Here is a 25625-nt window from a genome sequence, read left to right on the forward strand (position 1 = left end):
TGCATAGGAGAGACATCAAACAAGATTTCTGTGCCTGATATGATTATGAATTGTAAGATGACCCATGAGATGGAGGCAATCATTGATCTGTCAAACTGAATGTTGTCAAACAGGTAAGACCTTTTATAATAACAAGGTTGTATTTCACTCTTCCTTTGTAGGAAACTGTTAATAATTGCACAGCTATAGGAGCAGATTATTACTTGCAAAGGGCCCATGTTTTTAATGTTTCAGAATTCATTGCTTATTCATAGATGTTTATTAGTAAAGGTTAAGAGTAAACAGCTTCATTACACTAAATAAAAGTGCAGTGAAATCAGTGGAAACATAAAACGTCAAAATGTGAGCCACAGTGAAGATTCTTTACAGTCACATTTACTGATGCTTTGATTGACAGTCTGTTGCTGCCATCTAGTGGATAAATAAAGTATCACAATATTAAATAGACATAAAATGCTGCTGCAAATATATTGATAGATATAATATGTGGATATATTTAATAATTTACTGATGAATGTAATGTACATTTTTTTCTGCAACACATTTTATTTTTAAGTTATGCAGCAGATATTGTAATTTTGTTATATACATTGTTAATATCAATAACTAATAATTTATGTTCTGTCTTATTTTTGATTAATTAAACATAATAGAAATGTCAATTTAATACTTTAATTATAGATGTTCAATATATTTCATTTCACATTTAAAAAAGGGATATATTTGTGAGTGTATGTGTGTGTTTATATTAAAGTGTATGAGTGTGTTTGAAGTGATCATAAAGTTTCCTGTACATCTGCACACAACAGGATTTGATGCTGAATAGATACTGAAGTGTTTCATTTATTTGATGTAAATTTATCTTCACTCTTGCAGGTGTTTGTCTCCTCTGAACATGGAGGGAGGAGCGTCGTTCATCAGCGCTGACGTTCTGCTGATATATATGGAGAAAATCAAAAATATCTCTTCTGATTTGTCACTCAAGTTGTTTGATGATTTCCTTTCTTTTTTCTAATAAGGTAACAGAGAGCGTGATTGGTCTCTCTCTCTCTCTCTCTCTCTCTCTCTCTCTCTCTCTCTCTCTCTCTCTCTTTTTCTTTACATTGACTTCTCATTATTCTCTATCAGTCTGTGTGTACAGTAGAGGATTATGGAGATCTGTCTCACACTCATTTTACTCTCCTCTGTAGTAATGATCATTACTGCTGGTAAGTTATATTATCAATTAAAATTAAAATATATCATACTAAATATTAATAAGTATCAATATAGTTAATGCTTTTTGGTTCTTTCTTGTGTATCAGAAATGAATGTGAGGTTGGTGAATGGTGGCAGTCGTTGTGCTGGTAGAGTTGAGGTTCTTCATGATGGTCAGTGGGGAACAGTGTGTGGTGCTGACTGGGATCTGACAGATGCTGCAGTGGTGTGTAGAGAGATGAACTGTGGAGAGGCTGTAGAGCCTACATATGGGGCTTACTTTGGACAAGGATCAGGACCAATCACAATGGCTTATGTGGAGTGTAGTGGATCAGAGTCCTCACTGAAGAACTGTAGATCAGACGACCAGTATATTCAGTACTGTTCTCATTCTCGTGATGCTGGTGTGATCTGCTCAGGTGAGCTTCTCTAAATATTTTCCTGTTAATTCATGACTAATAACAACATCATTCTGTCACAGGATATAAAAATGAAAATAGTTTAAGTGGTTGTGATAATTATATTACAGTTTAAATTGTGTAAAAACATACAAATACAAAATTTGTACTAATATATTATTTAAACATGTACAATGAATTTGCAGTCAAAAGTATACAATATCATAGTTTATGTATCAGAGTGAAAACACATTAATGTATTTAGAAATCATATTCATATTTTTATTCATTCTTATTTATAAACACATCATATTCCGAGACTTGTTATTGGGGCTCAGTGGTCTTATGGCAGAGTCAATGACCTTTAGCCCTATGATCTTAACAAATCCTGTTATAATCTTATATGCTGTTCATCTTGTCCATATAATCAGAAACCATAAACTATGGAAGATATGCACGACTTGTTAATGGACCTCATCTGTGTTCTGGAAGAGTTGAGCTGCTCTGTGGTAACACCTGGATGTCAGTGTGTGATGCTGTGTTTGATGATCAGGATGCAGAGGTTGTGTGTAGAGAGCTGAACTGTGGGGTTCCTGTACAGCTGCTGGGTGCAGATACTTTTGGTAAAGGAGAGGGGCAGGTGTGGACACAAGAGATTCAATGTAGAGGAGATGAATCACACAGTCGATTATGTTCATATGCTTCACATAAAGTAACCTGTTCACATGACAATGATGTGGGACTGAGATGTTCTGGTAAATATCAATGCTGAACCAATAAAGATACCTAATGTTTGTTTAAGCAGTACCGTCCTCTGAGAATATTGGTATGTTTTTTGAACTAATCTCTGTGCAGGTTACTCTGACCTCAGACTGATGAACGGCTCTGATATCTGCTCTGGTCGAGTTGAGCGTCAGTATTTCAGTAAATGGGGCTCAGTGTGTGATGAGTGCATGAATATGAGAGCTGCCAATGTCCTCTGTAGAGAGCTGAATTGTGGGATTGCTGTGTCTGTTGTGGGAGTGGACTGGTTTGGAGAGGGATCTGGTGAAATCTGGGCTGATGTGTTTGATTGTCAGGGGAATGAAACAAAACTCTCAGAATGTTCAATCTCTTCATGGAGTCGAGCTGAATCCTCTCATAAACAAGATGTTGGAGTCATTTGTTCTAGTGAGTGAACTTCACTCTGTCATTAACATGAAGTTACTGTAGTGTGATCGTAATCAATCTGAAAATGTCAAATCCTTTCTCCAGATTCCTCTCTGTCTCTTCATGATGGTCGAGTGAGGTTGTCTGGAGAGAGAGAGTGTGAGGGTGAGGTGGAAGTTTACATTCATCAGGTTTGGAGGAGAGTTCTGCTGGACTCCTGGAGTCTCACTGAATCCTCTGTGGTCTGCAGACAGCTGGGCTGTGGCTCTGTGCTGAACTTCACTAACTCCTCTTCATCCAGTGATGAACACAGTTATGAGTGTGTGATGGGCTTCCAGTGCTCTGGGACTGAAGATCATCTGAGGAACTGCAGCTCTCCACAAACTCTCAACTGCAGCGCAACACAACAGCTGGCAATCACCTGCCAAAGTGAGGATAACTGACCATATTCATCATTGTAGTCAATACTTTTCATAGACAAGCATTGTTTTCTCTCTGTATATCAGAACTTACAGGTCAAAGGTCGATCAGGTTGGTGGGTGCTGGTGGAGATTGTGCAGGAAGGCTGGAGATTTTTCACAAAGGCTCATGGGGTACAGTGTGTGATGACTCCTGGGATATTAAAGATGCTCATGTGGTGTGCAGACAGCTGCAGTGTGGAGTGGCTCTCAGTAATCAGCCAGTACCAGCCTGGTTTGGTCCTGGTTCTGGACCCATATGGCTGGATGATGTGAACTGTGAGGGGAATGAGACGTCACTGTGGAGCTGCTCTTCACGGGTCTGGGGAGATAATGACTGTAACCACAAGGAGGATGTAGGAGTCGTGTGCTCAGGTAAACAATAACCTGTAGAAGAAGTTGTGGTTAAATATATTTAAATGAATTTAAGTGAAATGTTTAATTGGTAAATTTAAAGTTCCAGACTCTGATTGATATAAGTTGTCTTTTCAATCTAGAGTTTAAAGAGCTCAGGTTAACTGAAGGCTGTAAAGGGAATGTGGAGGTTTTCTACAATGGATCCTGGGGTAATGTTTGCTACAATCAGATGAACAGAGACACAGCGAGTCTGATCTGTCAAGAGCTGAACTGTGGAAGATCTGCCAGTGAACCCAACTATTCAGATGGATTGAGGTCTCATAATTGGTTGGATTTCTTTAAATGTCGATCAGAAGACTCCACTTTATGGCAGTGTCCATCTTCACCCTGGGGACAGAATGACTGTAATGAAGATGAAGTGGCCAAAATTATCTGCTCTGGTGAGATTAAATTAAAATGTCTTGTAAGTTTTCCAATTATTTTTTTGTACAGTGTGTATGTATTATCTAATGTATAAAATTATCTAAATGGTTTGTGAGAGTACATTGCTGAAATTATACAATAATTTTTTATAGCGACAGTGATTGATGAAGTTCCTCTGAGTCGTCTGACATGTTCTGCATCACTATGTCCTCATCAGAGACAATGTTCAAGTACGTTTTAATGATGATAAACATTTTTAAACAATTTTTACTCTAAGCCTGTGTTCTCTTTTTTCATTACAAATAAAAAATATCTGTATTATATATCAGTAAATATTTGTATTCCACATTCAAATCTGAATATAATTAAAATCCAAAATTCTCTTTTCTAACAGATGATGAATACATTTGCTGTGTATCTATATTCTACTTTTAAACCCCAGTTACAGTTTCAGTGTTTCAGTGTGTTGTTGTAAATGTTGTTTGATGTGTGTGATGTAGATCATCTTCCTCTCAGACTGAGTGGAGGGAAGGGTTTGTGTTCGGGGAGACTGGAGGTTTATCATAACTCTGTGTGGGGTTCAGTCTGTGATGATCTGTGGGACATCAGAGATGCTCAGGTGGTCTGCAGGCAGCTGGGTTGTGGAGCAGCATTGAGTGTTGATGGGAATGAAGCGTTTGGTGCTGGTGAAGGTGTTGTGTGGATGAACAGAGTCGAGTGCAGAGGGACTGAGATTCACCTGTGGGACTGTCCTCATGTCCTGAAAAATCACACTGACAGCTCACACAAAGAACAAGTTAGACTCATCTGTGCAGGTGAGAGGAAAACACTGAGATAAATGTATTTCAATTTTAGCTAATTACTTTAATTATGTGTGTTTTTCTTATACTACAGACTGGTCAGTGTCTACAACTCCTGCCACAACAACAAAAACAACATCAGCTTCTCCTTCAGTTTCTCAGACAAACAGGAGATCAGTGACTCCTCCACAAACTCCTCCTCTCTTCAATCCTCCAGTGGTTGTGATTGTACTGGGAGTTTTGCTCTTACTGCTCTTAGTGCCGCTGCTGATACTGATTCAACACAACAGAGAGATGAGGAGAGGTACAGAGATCCACACATCACATACAAGTACACATCTGACATATTGAACTACATCAGACATCAACATCAATCTTACTACAGTCTTGTTCAGTGTATCATCAGTCATGTGTTGTGTTTGTGTGTCTACACTCACAGCTCTCTCTAAGAGGAGACACAGGACTCAGACTGAGGCAGTTTATGAAGAGATTGATCACAGACACACAAACACACACAAACACTTCACTCAGAGAGGTGAGACTTCTGTCTTATTCAATCAAATCAGATGTAGAAATATTAAAGTCAGTCTGATGTTTGTGAGGTGTGTAATTCAGTCAGTTGTTTGTGTATTTAGATGAATCTGTAGATTAGAGTCTATCAGACAGCTGATGTTCGTCTATTATTAGTTCTGTTAAACCTCCTGCTTCAAACCACAGAGCTGCAGGTGCATCTTTACAGATTAATGAGGAGTGGGGTTAATATGTTTGTACTTTTATGTGCAGGTGTGTGTTTGTTTGTTCCTGTCTATATTTCTGCAATGCAATGAGAGATGAGTTCATGTGAGGATAATGGTGTTTGTTGCAGGATGAAATTAGTGTAACTAATATTTTTGTTTCTAAATAATGTTTTAATAAAAAAAAAATCTACTTTTATTTGAGGGTTAAGTGATAGGAAACATGATCATTAGCTCAATACAAGAACAATGAGAGTCTATGCATGAAACATTCACACTAATGCAAATAAATACTACAATTCACAATAGTAAACTATGAGTCTCATGCTCTTATTTTTATGGCTAAAGAATACAAGGTTGAATATGATGTCACAAATGATCTGAAAGATCTAATTGACTGATGAATGACATGAATTTATTACCACTTGATATTACAGCAGGACAGAACTCAGTTAGGTGTTTTTATTTATTTTAAAACAATTACAATCAAATTTTTTTTTCTTTATTGCATATGTAGTGGATATGCTAGAAGATTATGATGATGTCATCATTATTGAACTAAGCTGTAACAGGTTAGTTGCACAGAGCTTTTATTATCACATTTTATAAAAAATGTGTAATAGTCTCTTAAGGAGAGAGGGATCTGTTTAATGAGATGAGATGTAAAGCAAAAAGATTATATTTTATTGGAGTATGATGATGTGAAGAATATCAGTGCAGATGTGAGAAATCTGATGGGTAGGTTGTTGTTACATCTTTTTTTTTTTAAATGGATTCTATTATATATTATCTTTATTTATATTTTATTTGCATTTCACAAAACTTTATGCAAACTTACAAAACGCTTACTCTTACAAAACGATACAGTTATATAAAAACTAAACAAGAATACATTATTAATTGAAATATGTAAGGAATAATTGACGACATTGTCCTAAGATACTGCATATATTTTATGGATTAAATGAACTTTTGTTTACACAATTTACAATTTTGTTTTAATAACAGAAAGGAGGAGGAGTCAACCAAAGCCGGAGGTTCAATTCAATAAGCACAACCAATGATTCTGTTCATTAAATCATATTTATTGATCCTTCGTGAAGTTTGAGGTTTCTTTTAGTTTTCTTATATTGTTACAGAACTTCATAAACCAGAAATTTCAATTCAATTCTTCTGGTCTTGTATAATTTTATTTTAAACTTCTTTCCTTGACAGATTTGGTTTTTGGCTTGTTTCTTGTAATAATAATACTCTTTAAACAAACAACCAAATAAACGAATTATATCATTCACTATTTATGTAGATTTCTTTTATAAATAGATAAAACCATAAAAAATGCACAATGCTGGGAGTTTGAAAGAGATCTGTGTTTAAAAATCTTAATGTGTGTTTAAATAATAATTTTATAGATGTGTCTATAGACCAGTGGTCTCTAACATGGTGCCCACTGGCATCAGGTTGCCCACAGAGTCTGTGAGTTGCTTTTTTGTGTATGTTAACATTTTAAGCAATGATAAAACATACAAGTTAAATAAAAAAATCTGCAAGTAAAAAAGTTTTGAGTAGATTATATTAAAAAAGTAGCCCTCCAGATTGTCTTATTCATTGTGGTAGCCCTTGCTCACAAAAAGGTTGGAGACCCCTGCTACAGACAGATTTACTCTGACTATCATTGTCAAGATTGTAAAAAAATACTTATAAATAATTTGATTTAGTACTAAATTTATCAGTGACCACTGAAAAGGTAGTAACAGTTTGTTTGTGTGTCTTTGGGATATTGCAACTTCTACAATTTTCCTTTTTTTTTAATAAATATTTACAATTTTCTTTGTTATACAATCATAATACAATACAAATACAAATCATAAAATATTTATTATTATTGTTAATATTATTATTGTAAAATACACAATATTAATTAATAGTTTTATATTATTTTCTGTCTGTTTTTGGTAACAGTTTACAATAAGGTGAACATTAATGCCTTAGCCAACATAAACTAACAATTATTAATATATTTTCCAGCATGTATTCATCTTTGTTTATGTTAGTTAATGCCAACACATTAATTTATGTTAGTTCATTGTTCATTAACTAATGTTAACATATACAACTTTCTATTTGAATAAATACTGTAGAAGTATTGTTTATGATAGCTAATGCATTTAATAATGTTACCAATAATACAACCTTACTGTAAAGTGTTGCTCTTGATTTTTGTTATATCAAACCTTCTATTAAAACACATTTATCATTAAGAAAATAATAATGCTTATACCTTATATAACATTTTCTTGTGACATAATTCATATGTAATACAGCCATCTTTTGAATAAATTATTTGTTCCATGAAAATTGATTTTATGTATACCACAGAAAAGAGTGGATGTTACTAAAAGCTGATTATATTAATCCTACGCAAAATTGTGACTTCTCTCATGAAATACTTATTTGTCAAACACAGTAAACTCCACAATGATTGGTTTTGAGATTATGGCTCAATAGGGATTAAAATTAAGATGGCATGAAATAAATAAAATATACTAAATATAAAATATTTTATTAATAATTGTCTTTACAGTTATTAGACTAAATGTTAAAAAAATTAATGTTGGTTTATTAACTAATAAACTAAATACTGTGAACTCAAAGCATCAATCAATCATAGTTTTTGTATAAATCTGCAGATGCAAGACTTTAATGCTTTAAATAAACTGGTATGTTTTCTGGACCCCAAAATCAGGTTCTGTAGGTTGTTTTATTTAATCGGTCTCACCCCAGTTTAATGTTCATTCGAGGTGATGGAGTCGTCGTGTTTCTCGGTGCTGACGTACTTTAATAAATATGGTAAGAATGAAAAATGTGTCCTGTGATTTGTCGCTGAAGCTCTTTGTTGATTTCCTCTCTTCTCTCTAATAAGGTAAAAGAGTCTTTGATTGGTTTGGTGGTTGTGTAGCATCTCTACATCTCTACAGGCAGCTGTGAGGAGCTTTCAGTCTTGAGTTGAAGAGCTGAAGAAGATGAAGAGCTGTCTAACATTCATTCTTCTCTCCTCTATAATCAAACTCTCTACAGCTGGTAAGTTTATAATTAAGATGCCTATATGTTCATATATACATTATTTATCATTCCGCTTTATTTTAATGTTTGCATTAATATAAATGTTTTGTCTGATTTAATGGCTAGTTTTCTTTTCCTATCTGTTTTGCTTTCTGTTGTTGTGTCATTATTTACATTTCTTTATATCTTTTGTACAGACAGAATGAGGCTGGTGGGTGGCAGTAATTCTTGTGCTGGTAGGGTGGAGACTTATTCTAAAGGAGAATGGGAAGCTATGTGTCTTGATTATTGGGATATAACAGCAGCATCAGTGTTGTGTATGCAGCTGGGCTGTGACAGTAATCCAGATACAATACATATTGCTCACTTTGGACCGGGATCAGGAAAAATTTTGAAGGTTAACATTGACTGTAGCGGATCAGAATCCACAGTAATGAGATGCAGCAGAATGGCAACTTATGATCCTAATTGTAATCACAATGAAGATGTTGGAGTTATCTGCAAAGGTATGTTTTTATTAGTATGACTGTGTGTAGCTAGAAAAAATAATAGTATTTTTTGTTGATACTTAATGAATTGTGATTGTTAATAAACAATTAAAGACTTGTACAACAGCATTGTGAGTGTATGTGAATATCTTGTTTTAAATAGAAACATTTTACAATATTATCCTGTAATTTTAGGACTTAAACTGGTTGGAGGTTCTCGCTGTTCTGGAAGATTAGAGATACCTCGAGGAAACACCTGGATGTCAGTGTGTGATGCTGTGTTTGATGATCAGGATGCAGAGGTTGTGTGTAGAGAGATGGGCTGTGGACCTCCTGTACAGCTGCTGGGTGCAGATACTTTTGGTAAAGGAGAGGGGCAGGTGTGGACACAAGAGATTCAATGTAGAGGAGATGAATATCAGTTTGATCTTTGTTCAACATCATCTTCACACGTCAACTGCTCCCATGACAATGATGTTGGCATTGTATGTGCTGGTAGGTGAACATAATTACTTTGACTTAAATGGTAAATTGTTAATGTAAGGTTTAATATGTTTGTTAATAATACTGCAGTGGGTTTCACAAACTAACAATGAATATCAACTTTTACAGAATTTAGTAGTTCAGGTCTGTTGACTGCATTACAGTTATATAATTACGCCAGATTTTAAATGAAATTACAGATTTATAGCCAACAGCGAAATATAAAATGGAAGAAACAATAAAATATTTAAAAAGCAAAGAAAAATAATTGATTACCCGCTTCATAGTCATTGTTAAATGTTTGTTCACAATACATTAAATAAGGTTGTTTACTAATACATCTAAATCATTTATTTAAAATAAAAATGAGATGAAAGAATACTGTAGAGGAATTTATTTGTAATTATATTGTTACTTCATTGCAATAATTAATATTAACTTATTGTGAAATGTTACATAAATGAATCTTATTTTTATTTAAATATTTTTACATTTCTTTTGATTTGTCTATTCTTTGTCTTTTAGACACACTGAGATTAGTTGGTGGTGGCAGTCGTTGTTCTGGTAGAGTTGAGGTTCTTCATAATGGTCAATGGGGAACAGTGAGTGATGATGGTTGGGATCTGAGAGATGCTGCAGTGGTGTGTAGAGAGCTGGACTGTGGAGAGGCTGTAGATGCACCAATGAATGCCTATTTTGGAGAAGGGAAAGGGCCAATCTGGATTAATAATGTACAGTGCACTGGACAAGAATCTGACCTGAGACACTGCAAAACAAATGGTTGGCGGAAACAGGATGGTAAACATGCTAATGATGCTGGAGTCGTCTGCTCGGGTAAGTGCATTTATGCTCCAAATAGACAAAAAAATATGCAAAACGTCTCTCCAAATTCTTTTTTATTTTTTTACGTTTTCAAATAAGACATTATATTATTTCTGATGAGTTTATTTGTAACTAGTAACTGAAATCAGAACAAACTACATGAATATACTCTTTTAATTTAAGCAATGAGGCTGGTTGGAGGTTCTCGCTGTTCTGGGAGAGTTGAGATGCATCGAGGAAACACCTGGATGTCAGTGTGTGATGATGTGTTTGATGATCAGGATGCAGAGGTTGTGTGTAGAGAGATGAACTGTGGGGTTCCTGTACAGCTGCTGGGTGCAGATACTTTTGGTAAAGGAGAGGGGCAGGTGTGGACACAAGAGATTCAATGTAGAGGAGATGAATCACTCATTCGATCATGTTCATCATCATCTACTACAACTAAAAAAACCTGCTCTCATGACAATGATGTGGGAATATTATGTTCTGGTAAATACCATTGGTTGAGGAAATCTAATATCTGCTTAAGCATTACCATCTTTTGAGAATATGTGTTTTAAACTATTCTGTATTTCAGTAACCTCTGAGATCTCTGTGCAGGTTACTCTGACCTCAGACTGATGAACGGCTCTGATATCTGCTCTGGTCGAGTTGAGCGTCAGTATTTCAGTAAATGGGGCTCAGTGTGTGATGAGTGCATGAATATGAGAGCTGCCAATGTTCTCTGTAGAGAGCTGAATTGTGGGATTGCTGTGTCTGTTGTGGGAGTGGACTGGTTTGGAGAGGGATCTGGTGAAATCTGGGCTGATGTGTTTGATTGTCAGGGGAATGAAACAAAACTCTCAGAATGTTCAATCTCTTCATGGAGTCGAGCTGAATCCTCTCATAAACAAGATGTTGGAGTCATTTGTTCTAGTGAGTGAACTTCACTCTGTCATTAACATGAAGTTACTGTAGTGTGATCGTAATCAATCTGAAAATGTCAAATCCTTTCTCCAGATTCCTCTCTGTCTCTTCATGATGGTCGAGTGAGGTTGTCTGGAGAGAGAGAGTGTGAGGGTGAGGTGGAAGTTTACATTCATCAGGTTTGGAGGAGAGTTCTGCTGGACTCCTGGAGTCTCACTGAATCCTCTGTGGTCTGCAGACAGCTGGGCTGTGGCTCTGTGCTGAACTTCACTAACTCCTCTTCATCCAGTGATGAACACAGTTATGAGTGTGTGATGGGCTTCCAGTGCTCTGGGACTGAAGATCATCTGAGGAACTGCAGCTCTCCACAAACTCTCAAGTGCAGCGTAACAAAACAGCTGTCAATCACCTGCCTTGGTCAGAATTACAATATCTGTCCAGATGATTCATTAAAATGTGTTTACATAGTCTTTAGTTAACTCTTTGTCTGATCTTAGGTCAGAAGTCCATCAGGTTGGTGGGTTCTGGTGGAGATTGTGCAGGAAGGCTGGAGGTTTTTCACAAAGGCTCATGGGGTACAGTGTGTGATGACTCCTGGGATATTAAAGACGCTCATGTGGTGTGCAGACAGCTGCAGTGTGGAGTGGCTCTCAGTAATCAGCCAGTACCAGCCTGGTTTGGTCCTGGTTCTGGACCCATATGGCTGGATGATGTGAACTGTGAGGGGAATGAGACGTCACTGTGGAGCTGCTCTTCACGGGTCTGGGGAGATCATGACTGTAAACACAAGGAGGATGTAGGAGTCGTGTGCTCAGGTGAGTATTACCATGACATAAATGTAGTGTTAATTTTGTCACCTATTTTTAATTTAGTCTTAGTCTTGTGCATATCTTTTTTTGTTAGTCAAGTTTAGTCGACTAAAAGTCTCATCATTTTAGTCTAGTTTTAGTCAAAGGCAACTCAAGGTATCTTAGTCAAGTTTTTGTCGACTAAAAGTCCCGTCATTTTAGTCTAGTTTTAGTCAACTAAACGTCTTGTCATTTTAGTCTAATTTTAGTCAAAAGAAGACTTAATATATCTTTGTCAAGTTTTAGTTAAAACATTTTTGTCTTTTTTTAAATAAATTATTTCTGAGATTATTTCTGATAACCATTTCAGTCAAATAGTGTTACACACATCTCAAATATTGGTTAAATGTCGTAATCACCTGACAAAATACACTTTTTGAATGATTTTTGTTGAATGCAACTTTGTTAATGGCGTTGACGTATCTCTATCGCGTGTAAATTGCGTCACCATTCATTCAGTGATGGGAGATAGGAAAGCACCCAGACAGCGATCAGTAACTTATAATAAGCTTTTGTCCTCACAATATACTGTACATTCAGAATACTTGAATAATATAAGGTACATCAACAATGTTGGTAAATAGCGAATGTGGATCAGAAAGACAAGCCGTCTTACTGAAGACAACAGGTGCACGAGAATACGACACAAAAATATCTACACAATGCTGCATAACACTAAACTTTTTAGCTGTTTGTGAAATATTAATCATAATGTGTGTGGGCTCATTTTACACATGAGACTCTTCTGATCGCGTTTGCCTTTTCCATAGTAGAATCGCTGCGTGTGCAATTGTTGAAAAGCCATATGAAGATTATTTGATACAAAATCCGATGGAAACAACAGAGAAATATCAATATTTCTCATATGTAATACGTTTGTGGACTAAAACTGCAAACGGATGATATATTGTGAACACTTAGCAAAGGAGACTTCAGCAGCGGCAGCGCGAGCTCGTTTGGAGTTATGACAGACGCGCAGTTTCATAATAAGAGCACGCAGTCTTTTTATGAATGAATTCACATTTAAATATGACCTCATTGCATAAAATGTAGTAGAGACAATTGTAGACGAAAATGAAGAGAGATTTTATCTTAGTTTTTATTTTATGCAAAACATTTTAGTCTCGTCTTTTTCGTGAACAAAAATGCATGTTAATTTAGTCTTAGTCAGCGTTTTTGGACATTGGTGCAGTCTCGTCATCGTCTCGTCATAGGTCGTTGACGAACATATTTCGTCTCGTCTCGTCTGACGAAATTAACACTACATGAATGTATTGTAAAGATGATTACATTTACACATCATATGTAGCTTATATCACAAAACTGCAGTTATTTATGCAGTATATGTTAAAAACAGTATTAACATGTTATTTTAAGTTTAGTAGCCTACCTGAATTTCAAGATGGGGATTAAATCCAAATATTTCTCAATCTAGAGTTTAAAGAGCTCAGATTAACTGAAGGCTGTGAAGGGAATGTGGAGGTTTTCTACAATGGATCCTGGGGTAATGTTTGCTGGAATCAGATGAACAGAGACACAGCAAGTCTGATCTGTCAAGAGCTGAACTGTGGAAGATCTGCCAGTGAACCCAATTATTCAGATGGATTGAGGTCTCAGAATTGGTTGGATAAACTTACATGTCGACCACATGACTTAACTTTATGGCAGTGTCCATCTTCACCCTGGGGACAGAATAAATGTGGTCCAAATAAGGTTTTCAAAATCACCTGTTTAGGTAAGAGAGCATACCAGATGTAGATATTTTTGAAAATAAAAAACCTGAACCAAATTAATGGCTGAAATGATCATTAACTGACAGATGTTGACTATCATACGGTTGTCTCTAGTTGTTTTAACATGTTCCATTTCAGAGGAAAAGGCCCCTCAGAGTCATCTGCCATGCTCTACCTCACCATCTCCATACCAGAGACAATGTTCAAGTATGTATAAAAAAAACAAACAGATTCAAATTATTATTACTAAACTTTTTCCATTTATTACAAACTATAAATATCTATTCTATCTGTGTGTATTTCACATTTAAATCTCAGTTTGTGCTTCAGTGTTGTTGTTTTTAATGTTGTTTGATGTGTGTGATGTAGATCATCTTCCTCTCAGACTGAGTGGAGGGAAGGGTTTGTGTTCGGGGAGACTGGAGGTTTATCATAACTCTGTGTGGGGTTCAGTCTGTGATGATCTGTGGGACATCAGAGATGCTCAGGTGGTCTGCAGGCAGCTGGGTTGTGGAGCAGCATTGAGTGCTGATGGGAATGAAGCGTTTGGTGCTGGTGAAGGTGTTGTGTGGATGAACAGAGTCGAGTGTAGGGGGACTGAGATTCACCTGTGGGACTGTCCTCATGTCCTGAAAAATCACACTGACTGCTCACACAAAGAACAAGTTAGACTCATCTGTGCAGGTGAGAATAAAACACTGAGATAAATGTATTTCAATTTTAGCAATTAATTCAATATGTGTGTTTTTCTTATTTTACAGACTCATCAGTGTCTACAACTCCTGCCACAACAACAACATCAGCTTCTCCTTCAGTTTCTCAGACAAACAGGAGATCAGTGCCTCCTCCACAAACTCCTCCTCTCTTCAATCCTCCAGTGGTTGTGATTGTAATGGGAGTTTTGCTCTTACTGCTCTTAGTGCCGCTGCTGATACTGATTCAACACAACAGAGAGATGAGGAGAGGTACAGAGATCCACACATCACATACAAGTACACATCTGACATATTGAACTACATCAACATCAATCTTACTACAGTCTTGTTCAGTGTATCATCAGTCATGTGTTGTGTTTGTGTGTCTACACTCACAGCTCTCTCTAAGAGGAGACACAGGACTCAGACTGAGGCAGTTTATGAAGAAATTGTTCACAGACACACAAACAAACAGAAAGGTGAGACTTCATTCATAATGTTTTTTAAAGATTTAAATATGTCAGTGTCCTCCTAATATCTCAAAAAGCTGGACACATCAGTGTGGTTGATTTGATTTACTGTAGATTTAAGTCAATAAACAAATCATATATTGAAATATGAAAGCCTGAGCCTCTCATTAGTGTTTTAAGGTGAATCTGTAGATTAGAGTCTATCAGACAGCTGATGTTCGTCTATTATTAGTCCTCTTAAACCTTCAGCTTCAAACCACAGAGTTGCAGGTGTATCTTTACAGATGTGTGAGAGTGAGATTATTTTTGAAGGTTAATATGTTAGTGGGGGGATAAGATGCAGGAGTGTGAGGATGTCTGTGTGTGTTTGCAGACTGCAGTTAGTGTATTTATCACACAAGCAGTCTCTCAAGAAACTGCAAATATTTGATTTAAAGAAATGAATGTTCAGTAAACAATTTGACTCTTCTGCTTCACTTTAACAGAGAGTCTCATCTCTGAGGAACAGCATTCTGGATATGAAGATGCTGATGAAACAGGTTAGAGGACTAAAGTGAATATTAATAAATAAATATTAAATAAAAAAGCAAAATTAATAAATACAGTGTGTAAAAAAATAATGAACATGTCACCAATTTTTTGTAAATATGTACTTAAGGTGCTACTGACATTAAAGTTTTGGCAAAAACTGCAATCCACACATGCAAAGAAATCAAACCATAGCTGTCCATAAATAAAGTTATGTGTAATCATGTAAAATGACACAAGGAAAAGTAATTCAAGAAACATCTCATGATGGGTAAACACTGATCCAAACACACAGACAGAAAGAAAATAAAGCTGCTAGAACGGCCCAGCCAATCACTTGACTTCAATCCAATTGAAAATCTGTGGAAAGAACTAAAGGTCAGAGTTCATAGACGAAGCCACAGAACCTCAAGATGTGAAGAGTGTTTGTGTGAAAGAATGAAAGAGTCAAAATCACACCAGAGCAATGCATACAACTACTTTATCCATACAGGACGCATCTTTAAGCCTTCAAGACAAAAAAATGCTTTTGTACAAAGTATTAAAAATTAAATTTCAGTAAGCGTGTTCATTACTTTGTCATTTACATGATTTAAAATTAACTTAATTTGTGGACATCTATGATTTCTTTGTGATTGCATGAGTTGTTACCAACATCTGATAAAATGTTCATGTCAATAGCACCTTTAGAAATATATTTACTGCAAAACGGTGTTTAATACTTATTTTACCTGCTGTATACACTAAAGTGAAATTAATAAATTCTGCACCAGGCAGAAATGCTGCATAGTACTCAAATGAATCACATGCTCATTTTTCCCCATAAAAGTTTATGACAATGATGTCCCCATTGGCAGCGGCATACAAGGTCAGTAATCTTGTTAGTTAATATAACGCGATTTAGTTGCTATTTAATTAAAAACATATGGACCTATAAGATGAAGTTTACATTATGTTTTGAAGCAGAACAGAACGTCACACCTGAATACAATAATGATGTCATCACTGATGGACTAACAGCAGATCATCAGACAGGTAGCCTAAAGTTTGGTGTTTAATAACGGTGTAAAGTGTGAAATATTAAGATATTTAAGCTTAAATAAAAAGGGAAAATGAGATAATTCATAGTTTGTTTGCGTTTTTGATGTAATGCTGAGTTTAAAGTTAAACATGTAATGACACACCTGGACTGTCCAAAATAACCCCCATCCACTATTACCTTATTATAAGGGAACAAGACAAAGGTGCATTAAAAAGTATATTGTGATATATTTGTGTTTTTCTTAATGTGTTTGATAATGAGCATCAAATGGAAGGTCAGGAAAACATTATGACCTTTGACATGAAGCAATTATATCGGCTTATAATGTATTTTATTCAACGTATCGGCTTATAATACATTTTAATCTTGATTATATTGGCTTATAATATATTTCAATGTTTTGTGTATCAGCTTATTTCTGTTCATCTTTGATCTAATAAACAAACCAAAGATTAATTATTTAATTTTTGGTTTTATTTAAAAGAAACATTAATAAACAAAGCAACAACTGTACATCCATCAAATGTCACAGTTTTTGAATTATGGTACATTTAAACCTAAATTTAAAACGATCAAGAGTTTCAATGTATGCTTTGATTTGTTTATTTGTTTATTTGAAAACCATTAGCTGACGCCGAAACGACAGCTAGTCTTCCTGGGGTCCAAACAATACATACAACATCATACAATCACAATTACTTCCAAATATATCATGATAATAAATATTTAAAAAACAACATAACACACAATCAAACCCTACTCAACCAATCCAAAAAAAAAAAATTATGATGATGAAGACAAATACACTCTTAGTCTTTTTTTTAAACCAGTTTTTCCCTTGATTTTACGAACATCAACAGGAAGATCATTCCACAACACAATTGACCTATACAACACAGTTCTCTTCATAGAATCAGATTTAGGTAGGGGTAAAAAAATCCGTCTACTATTAGCCCCTCGTGTATAATGTAAATGCGTATCAGAAGTGTATATTATTTTATCATAAAGAAATTTAGGAGTCTGAGTGTTAATGATTTTATGAAAGTATACCAACATATTAACAGATAGTCTGTTACAATTGCACTGATCTTGTATCTTTTGAAGCAACAGCTCCTATGCTGCCTTTGCTTTTCAGCAATTAACATGTGGCCACTTCCTTTTCCTATAAATATCAGTTATTTGAAAAAAAAAATGTAAAGGGGTCCACGTGTGTATGCTTTACATAAATGGTCTTGACATTCAGATATGGGCATAAATACATGGAAATGTATTTCAAATACAAATACAAAATACTGTGTCGAAAAATGTATTTAAATACAAATACAATCTACTGTGTTGAAAAATGTATTTAAATACAAATACAAAATACTGTGAGGAAAAATGTATTTAAATACAAATACAGTATTTTGTATTTTGAAAATACACAAAATACATCTGAAATTGGTGATTCAGTGCAAGTATCCCTATTAGGCTGAAATCTATCTGGGTCTATTTCTGAATGCCAAAAAGCATTTAGATGTGTGCAACTGCTTAGAAACTTGCTTTCCCCTGCGCTGTAGGAAATAAAAATCTAAAAAAAACTTGGTAACACTTTACTTGAAGGGGTGTGCATAAGACGGACATGACACCTTCATAATCATGACATGACATATGTCATGAACATGAAGAAGATTTTATGCACATTTATGACAACTGCCATTAAGTGTCATTTACTCAATTATGTAATTTTTAATGGAAAGATGACATTGTTTGAGATATCTTTGACAACTTGACACATAAACCAATACAACACAACTTGTTCTGAATCATAAACAATAATTATCAAACTTAAGAAACTACCTATAGCTTTGTAGGTTAACATTACATTAAACTGTGATTTAAATGTCATTAAGTGTTAATACTATATCAAATATGATTAATACTCGGTCAAATAAACATTATGAACTGAAGAATATTCATGATGCTGTTATAAAACTATTTAACAGAGTATTAACACTTAATGACATTTTAATGACAAATTCAATTTGTATCACTTGTAAAAAGTGGTCAGTTATGTTGTCTTGGTTAATGTCAAGTTGTCTTGACAAGTTATAATGTATTTGTTAATGTCAAGTTGTCATTACAAAGGCATTTCAAACGATGTCATATTTGCAATAAAAATGACATAATTGATCAAATGACACTTAATGACAGTAGTCATAAACGTCCATAAAATCTCCTTCATATTCAAGACACATGTCATGTCATGATTATGAATGTGTCATGTCAGCCTTATGAACACCCATTCAAGTAAAGTGATGTTTTATAAAAACATCATAAAAACTTTTTCATGTGTCGTCGACCAACAACCTAAACAGTTTATATGTGAAGAAATCCACGTATTTACTTTTCACGAGACGAGTGTTTGAAGTCTTGAAATTATTCGGCAAACTACTTTCTCTCATCGCTGCTTTTTGATGGTTTTGAGAATAATTACTCACGAGTCGCCCTCTGTCAATTACAGAACTATACAACGGAGAACACGTCAAGCTTAAAAGTCTTGTAGGTTTACTGAGGAGCCCGCAGGTTCAGCAGGTTCACGTCGTAGAGTAAAGCCATGCGAATTGCAAAAGTGTAAACAAGGCTTCAACTGCGCAAAGCTAAAATGAAATCAGCAACTGTGTGCTGATTCCACCACTTGCCGTGTCACGTGTGAAAGGGCATTTAAAGGAAAACACCACAGTTTTTCAATATTTTACTATGTTCTTACCTCAACTTAGATGAATGAATACATGCCTATCTTTTTTCAATATGTGCACTTCATCTTTGCACAGTGTGTCATGAATGTGTTAGCATCTAGCCTAGTCCCATTTATTCCTTAGGATCTAAACAGGGATTAATTTAGAAGCCACCAAACACTTCCATGTTTTCCCCATTCAAAGACTGTTTACATGAGTAGTTACACAAGTAAGTATGGTGGCACAAAATAAAACGTAAGTGAATAAAAAATGAGAACTATATTGTATGGCGGAAGAGCACTTAGTTTGCAGCACTTCAACCTCTGCCGCAGTAACATCATCAGTCCTGTGAAAATGTTACTGCGCGCCGAGGTCGAAATGCTGCAAACTATGTGCTCTTCCTCCATGCACTGAAAAAAGATAGTTATGTATTAATTTGTCTAAGTTGAGGTAAGAACATAGTAAAATATTAAAAATGGTAGTTTTCCTTTAAGTCAAAAGTGTAGGCCTATTTGTCAGCGTTCCACACTCTGTCTCAGGCGTGCATTAAACTGCCTGCCAACGTGCAATTGTGAATTTGAATTTCCTTTCGCGACAGTTATAATAACACAAATCACATCACACCCAATAATTCAATCGCCCTTGCTTTTTCCCACTCCAAAATTTCAATTATTGCCCACTAAAAGCTGCACAGATATATTTGCTTACCTGAACTCTGGTGTCTGGTCTGAACTAGTTGATGCATGAAAACAGCACCCTGACTGGTTGACTGGCTCAAAGTATTTTGAGTATTTTAAAAATACAAAAATACAAATCCTAAATGTATTTAAATACAAATTACATTTCATTTTTTTCAAAGGCTTTAAAATACAAAATACAAAATACTATTTTGTATTTGAAATACGTATTTTAAATACATGTATTTGAAATACTGCCCATCCCTGCGTGACATTAAGATTTATTTAGCATTCAGAAACACATTATTATAACACAAATACAAAAAGGGTTTATTTGGAAAAAATTATTAATTCCCATACACAATGCATAACAATAAAAAAAGTGTTATGCATGTACACTCTTAAAAATGCTTTATGGTGCAATAAAATAACTTTTATAGTCTAAATGGTTTTGAACCTTCAACATTTGAAGAACCTTTCTGTTTCACAAAAAGATTCTTTGTTGTGAAAAAGGTTCTTCAGATTATAAAAAGGTATGAAAGAAATGTTTTTTTTTTATTAAAAAAAGTTCCTCTATGGCATCAGTGTGATCTGTATCATGTATGTCTATATTAATGTATGTCTATTATAGCATTAATCCAGTCATTGTGACTTTATCAGCTGTTATCAGTTAGTGTCAGAAAGAGAAATGTGTCTATGACATGAGACATGATGTATTACAAATCACATATGAGTTGTTTGTCATGTGACTTCATCAGAGGGAGTTCAGGAGGAGTATGATGATGTGAAGAATGACAGTGAAGATGTGACAAACCTGTTAGGTAGGTTATTAACCTCAAGATCTCATTTAAAGATGTATATTATAATATATTTTATCTTTATATATTATCTATTTAAATAGTTCAGTTTAAAATCTTCATACAATTAATAAAAGAATATGAATGTGCTTTTGTTTTACACAACAGATTATGATGATGTGGGGGAGGAGCCAAACAAAGTGGGAGGGACTGTGTGACTCAATAACCACACCCACTGGCTCATGTCATGAAATCATATTACAGCTTAAAATCATATAACTGATAAAATTTTGCTACTAAAGCTACAGTGCTGAAGGTTTTATTGATATTTCAAATAGTTTTTTATTGAATATCAAATGCTTTGCTTTTATAGAGAAGTTACAAATGTACTTTATTTTTTATGTCTGGTTGGACAAGAGTATAAATAAAATATCAGAGAGCATCATACTGTACACAAATGTGGTTTTATTTAAACGGTCGTCTAAACAGCACAGTTTCTTGTGTGAAGGTGCTTTTTAACATCACAGTGAGTTCGTTTACATGCACAGTCTTACGCCGATTATGCTTCATAAACTGATAACACGTGGGGTCATGTAAACGCGTAAAGGGGTTTTCTTTAATCGGGGAAAGCCCATAAACGGCGTAAGCAAAAACCGATCGGCACAGGTAGTTTTTTGCTCATTACGCCGAATTCGCCATGGCATGTAAATACCTTAACCCGCTTTCTCACGGTTTTGTCCATGTGCGCATGTCTCCGCCAGTGGGGAACCTTCAGGGCCTTCTACGCCTTCAGAGAAGGCCTAAAAAAATTAATAAAAAGATTTTTTATAATAATAATACAAATAAATAATATAGTATTCAATAAAAATATGTTTTTACATTTTAAAATTTTTATTTAATTTAATTTAATACAATACATGTAATATATTTTCTCTCATCTGTTCTAACGTTAAGCTTACTGTCAGGTTCATGTCATGAAAACATCTAATCCAATCAGAATTGTCTGTCTCTATTAAGGCCCGGTTATCTGGCTCATTCATTGGTAAGGACTTCATGAATCCCAGGGAAGGCCAAGCTATGTGTTTTGGTGTGGAGAGTGACGGGCAAATCGACCAATCACGTTTTGATTTCAAGGGGGCGGGTAAAAAACAAAACATTGTAAGCCTTCATGAAGTCCTAAGCATGCAACAAACTGGATGCGAGCTGCCGTAAAACACCAAAGACGAAGATCATAGACCGTTAATATTAATACAGTCTAATGGCCCGAATCTCTGCGGTGAGAGTGGTTGAGGTAAATGGCGGAAAACGTGATTGACGTTGTGGTTAGCTTGATAGGGCTGAGGTAAAAACGAAATAACTTAAGCGCGTACTCGTGAAGAGCACAGCCGGGAGAAGCGCGTTGAAAGGAGACTGTGCATATGACGCGAACACGAGTAAAATAAAGGGTTTAATTATACTTTTACTTCCTGACAGTTTCACTTGTTACGTGAGGATAGTAATGACTGACAGACGACGCCGAATTACATATAATATAATTTCCTAACAAAATCTGAGAGAATATGAAAACATTCAAATATTTTTTTCCCCGCTATACTCGATGGGCAGGGCGGAGATACATTTTGGTAGCCCTCGGGGCTCGGACTAGAGATTTTGCGAGCACTGGATATCTTATAACAACAGTTATAAGCCACAAGGAGGTGCACTGAGAATGCAGGGTGCTATATTTCCCCTTATGAAAAAGGCTAACAAGGTATCCTACAGCTAAATATATATTTCCAAAAAATAAATTAAAGAACATAATTTAAGCTTGTTAAATGCAAATTTACAGAGCCCCTGTCATTACAGAGCAGCAGAGTCTGTATTTGTGTTTATCAGTTAGATTAAAGTAATTTTAAACTTTAAAACTGCATTTAAAGGCAGACAATGCCCATTCTGTAATTAACTTTGCGTGCTCAGAATTTTTACACGTTCACTGTATGATTTAACGAAATACGAATAGCCTAGTATTATGGATGGAGAGGCATTTGCACTTCATTGCATATTTTGAAGGCCCAGCTGAAGTACCCACGGTTTGCCACTGGTCTCCGCGTATGAAAGATAAACGTCACACGCGGAAGTAAGCGCAAGGTAACGCATAAAAGTCTCCGCTCGACTAAAGCAGTTGGAAGAGAAACTGTTAAAATAAAAGCTCATGTTACATTTACAGGTTCTGCAGACACGAGAAGAGATACAACAATACAGCTTAAGACAGATATGCCGTCGGCTTTTGGATCGACTATTATGTACTATAGGTGGTGACGTCACTGCCTGCGAGAAACCTGATCATTCTTCAAGTCCCATGTAAACGCAGTTGACTGCATAGCCGGCTTATTGATTTGCATGTAAACGCATGAAAACAGTTTTCTATAATAAGCAGATTTTTAATAGTTATCCGCTTATTCTGTGCATGTAAACGCACTCACTGTTTTAAACAATTTAAACCTGAGGGTTTTGAGTCTTACTGCTATTGAATGATTTGTGTTGAGTTTGGATCTTCTGCAGTAACAGATCCATCTGTAGATTGAGCTCGAGTTCACTCTTCTTGGAGTTTTGTCTTGAGTTCCTGCAGGTAAAATAAATCAAACATCAATGATTTGTGTCTGACATAAAAGATTCATCATAAAATTAAAGGATTGAGGAAACTACAGAAAACAAATAACACAACTTCATCTTAATAACATGTGTATTTCTGTGCAGTTGTGTGATGAATCTGTCTGTGTGTTGTTATAATGTAATATCTTTGTTATATCACACATCTACTGGATGTTATCATGGTCAGTTTCTTCTCTCCTCACCTCTCTTTATCCTCTCAGCTCCTCCTTTATCTTTTCATTATCTTCTGTGTGTTCATTCAATAAAGCTACACAACAATAAAACACAAAACACAATTTTAAAATTAAAGCTGCAAGCAGCGATGGAAGGGCCCTCGCACGTATGAGCACCTCCAACCGATGGCCTTAGGAAAAACTGTGAACAGTGGGGATATGAATTTTAGTGTGCAAATATATGTGGATATTTAATTAGACTGACCAAATATGATGTTGATATTGTTAAATCTCTTAGAGCAGTGAATCAGTTTTCCTGCTGCATCTAGGTGGCGCTATGACTGTATCTGTATTTTGCTATGTTGATGATGGTTTCAGGCTGGGCCCCTTATTAACCATGTGAAGTATAGGGCAGGTCAGACATTGTATGCCTGAATTACAACAGCTTCCAGTTTCATGGTGAAACATCAAACTTTGCCAGGCCGCCACGGACACACCTTTCAACGAAAAGTCAAGATCTTTACAATTTATCATCACAAAGTCCTTAAGATCTGTCTGACCAAACAAGATGATGATCTAATAAAATTTCTATGAGCAGTTAATCACAGTGTAAAACCTGACATTTCCTGCTGCCAGCAGGTGGCGTTATGACTGTTTGTGAATAATTCCATGTTGATGTGTTCAGGCCAGGGCACTTATCAATCATGTGAAGTGTGGGTCAGATTAGATATTGTAAGCCTAAGTTAGAACAACTTCCTGTTTTATGGCGAAAAACAGAAATTTGGTATTCCGCCACTGACACACGCTCCAACGAAAAGTCAAGATCTCCGCAATTTAGCATCGCAAAGGCCTTTAGATGACACAGTCCAAATGTGGTTAATCTAATGAAATCTGTAAGAGGAGTTTGTTAAAGTATGAAGCCTGGAAATGGCAAAATTTGCACCCAAACTACAGAGAAAATTCAAAATGGCTGACTTCCTGTGGGGTTTAGAGCTTGGCTCCAAGAGACTTTTTTTGTAGGTCTTGGGGTGATACATTATCCTCTCACATTTCATATTTGTATGTTTACTGTAGTGGGGGGCTGCTCTCTTAAGTTTTTGTAGGTGGCGTTATAGAGCCATTTTTACACCTCCAGTTCTAAAGCCTATTTAAAAAATAATAATAATAATCAAATTTTACACGTATGCAACATTTCATGACTTTTTGAGCTTATTTAGGCTGCCAAAATTGCGATTTATTTGTTGATACTTTGCCAGGCCGTCACGGACACGCCCTTCAACGAAAAGTCAAGATATTCACAATTTATCATCGCAAAGGGCTTAAGATCAGTCTGACCAAACAAGATGATGATTTGATAGCAGTAAATCCCCAGGTAAAAAAGTAGTATACTTTAGTGTATTAGAAATATGATTGAAGTACATGAAGTATAAAACAAGTATGCTTCTACTTGTTGGACTTAATTTAAAGAGTATTTAATATGTACTTTTTAAAAGTATACTTCCAAAAAGATATAATTAAGTTCAACTTAACAGTCCAAAAAATAAGTATACTAATTTACCAGTAATTCAATTATCTTTTAAATGTACTTTTTGAAAGTATACTTCAAAAAATATGTAATTAAGTTCAACTTAAGAGTCCAAAAAATAAGTATACTAATTTACCAGTAATTCAATTATCTTTTAAATGTACTTTTTGAAAGTATACTTCAAAAAATATGTAATTAAGTTCAACTTAAGAGTCCAAAAAATAAGTATAATGAATTTACCAGTAATTCAATTATCTTTTAAATGTACTTTTTGAAAGTATACTTAAAAAAAGATGTAATTAAGTTCAACTTAAGAGTCCAAAAAATAAGTATACTAATTTACCAGTAATTAAAATATTTTTTAAATGTACTTTTTGAAAGTGTACTTTGTTGTCAATGTATTTTAAATTGTATAGAAGTTTATTTTTTTTAAGTGTATTAAATTTGACATACTTAGAGTGACAATTCAATATACTTATGGGAAGTATATTTTTTGGAAATTAATTGTTAATTT

At 35.2% G+C, this 25625-nt stretch overlaps 1 protein-coding gene, 1 long non-coding RNA gene and 1 pseudogene across 2 annotated transcripts in view; all 3 read left to right on the forward strand.

The window, feature by feature from the left end:
• Positions 1–1325: 1325 nt before the first annotated feature.
• LOC135778996 (scavenger receptor cysteine-rich type 1 protein M130-like) lies at positions 1326–5917 on the forward strand (annotated as a pseudogene).
• Positions 5918–9098: 3181 nt separating this feature from the next.
• The window catches only part of LOC135778993 (scavenger receptor cysteine-rich domain-containing protein DMBT1-like), a 33837-nt gene continuing 17310 nt past the window's right edge, over positions 9099–25625 (forward strand). Inside the window, exons 1-11 of the mRNA XM_073812557.1 lie at positions 9099–9111; positions 9260–9559; positions 10073–10381; positions 10553–10858; positions 10970–11284; positions 11369–11692; positions 11773–12094; positions 12225–12240; positions 13501–13525; positions 14037–14063; positions 14226–14540. Coding sequence (XP_073668658.1) covers positions 9099–9111; positions 9260–9559; positions 10073–10381; positions 10553–10858; positions 10970–11284; positions 11369–11692; positions 11773–12094; positions 12225–12240; positions 13501–13525; positions 14037–14063; positions 14226–14540 — 2272 coding nt within the window. The remainder of the gene's footprint in view (positions 9112–9259; positions 9560–10072; positions 10382–10552; positions 10859–10969; positions 11285–11368; positions 11693–11772; positions 12095–12224; positions 12241–13500; positions 13526–14036; positions 14064–14225; positions 14541–25625) is intronic.
• On the forward strand, positions 15394–20780 carry LOC135779193 (uncharacterized). Its single transcript, XR_010544705.2, has 4 exons — positions 15394–15560; positions 16379–16417; positions 16516–16584; positions 20744–20780. It is a non-coding gene; the product is annotated as an uncharacterized lncRNA (long non-coding RNA).

The sequence above is a fragment of the Paramisgurnus dabryanus genome, chromosome 1 (assembly GCF_030506205.2).
Source record: "Paramisgurnus dabryanus chromosome 1, PD_genome_1.1, whole genome shotgun sequence".
NCBI classification, from domain to species: domain Eukaryota; kingdom Metazoa; phylum Chordata; class Actinopteri; order Cypriniformes; family Cobitidae; genus Paramisgurnus; species Paramisgurnus dabryanus.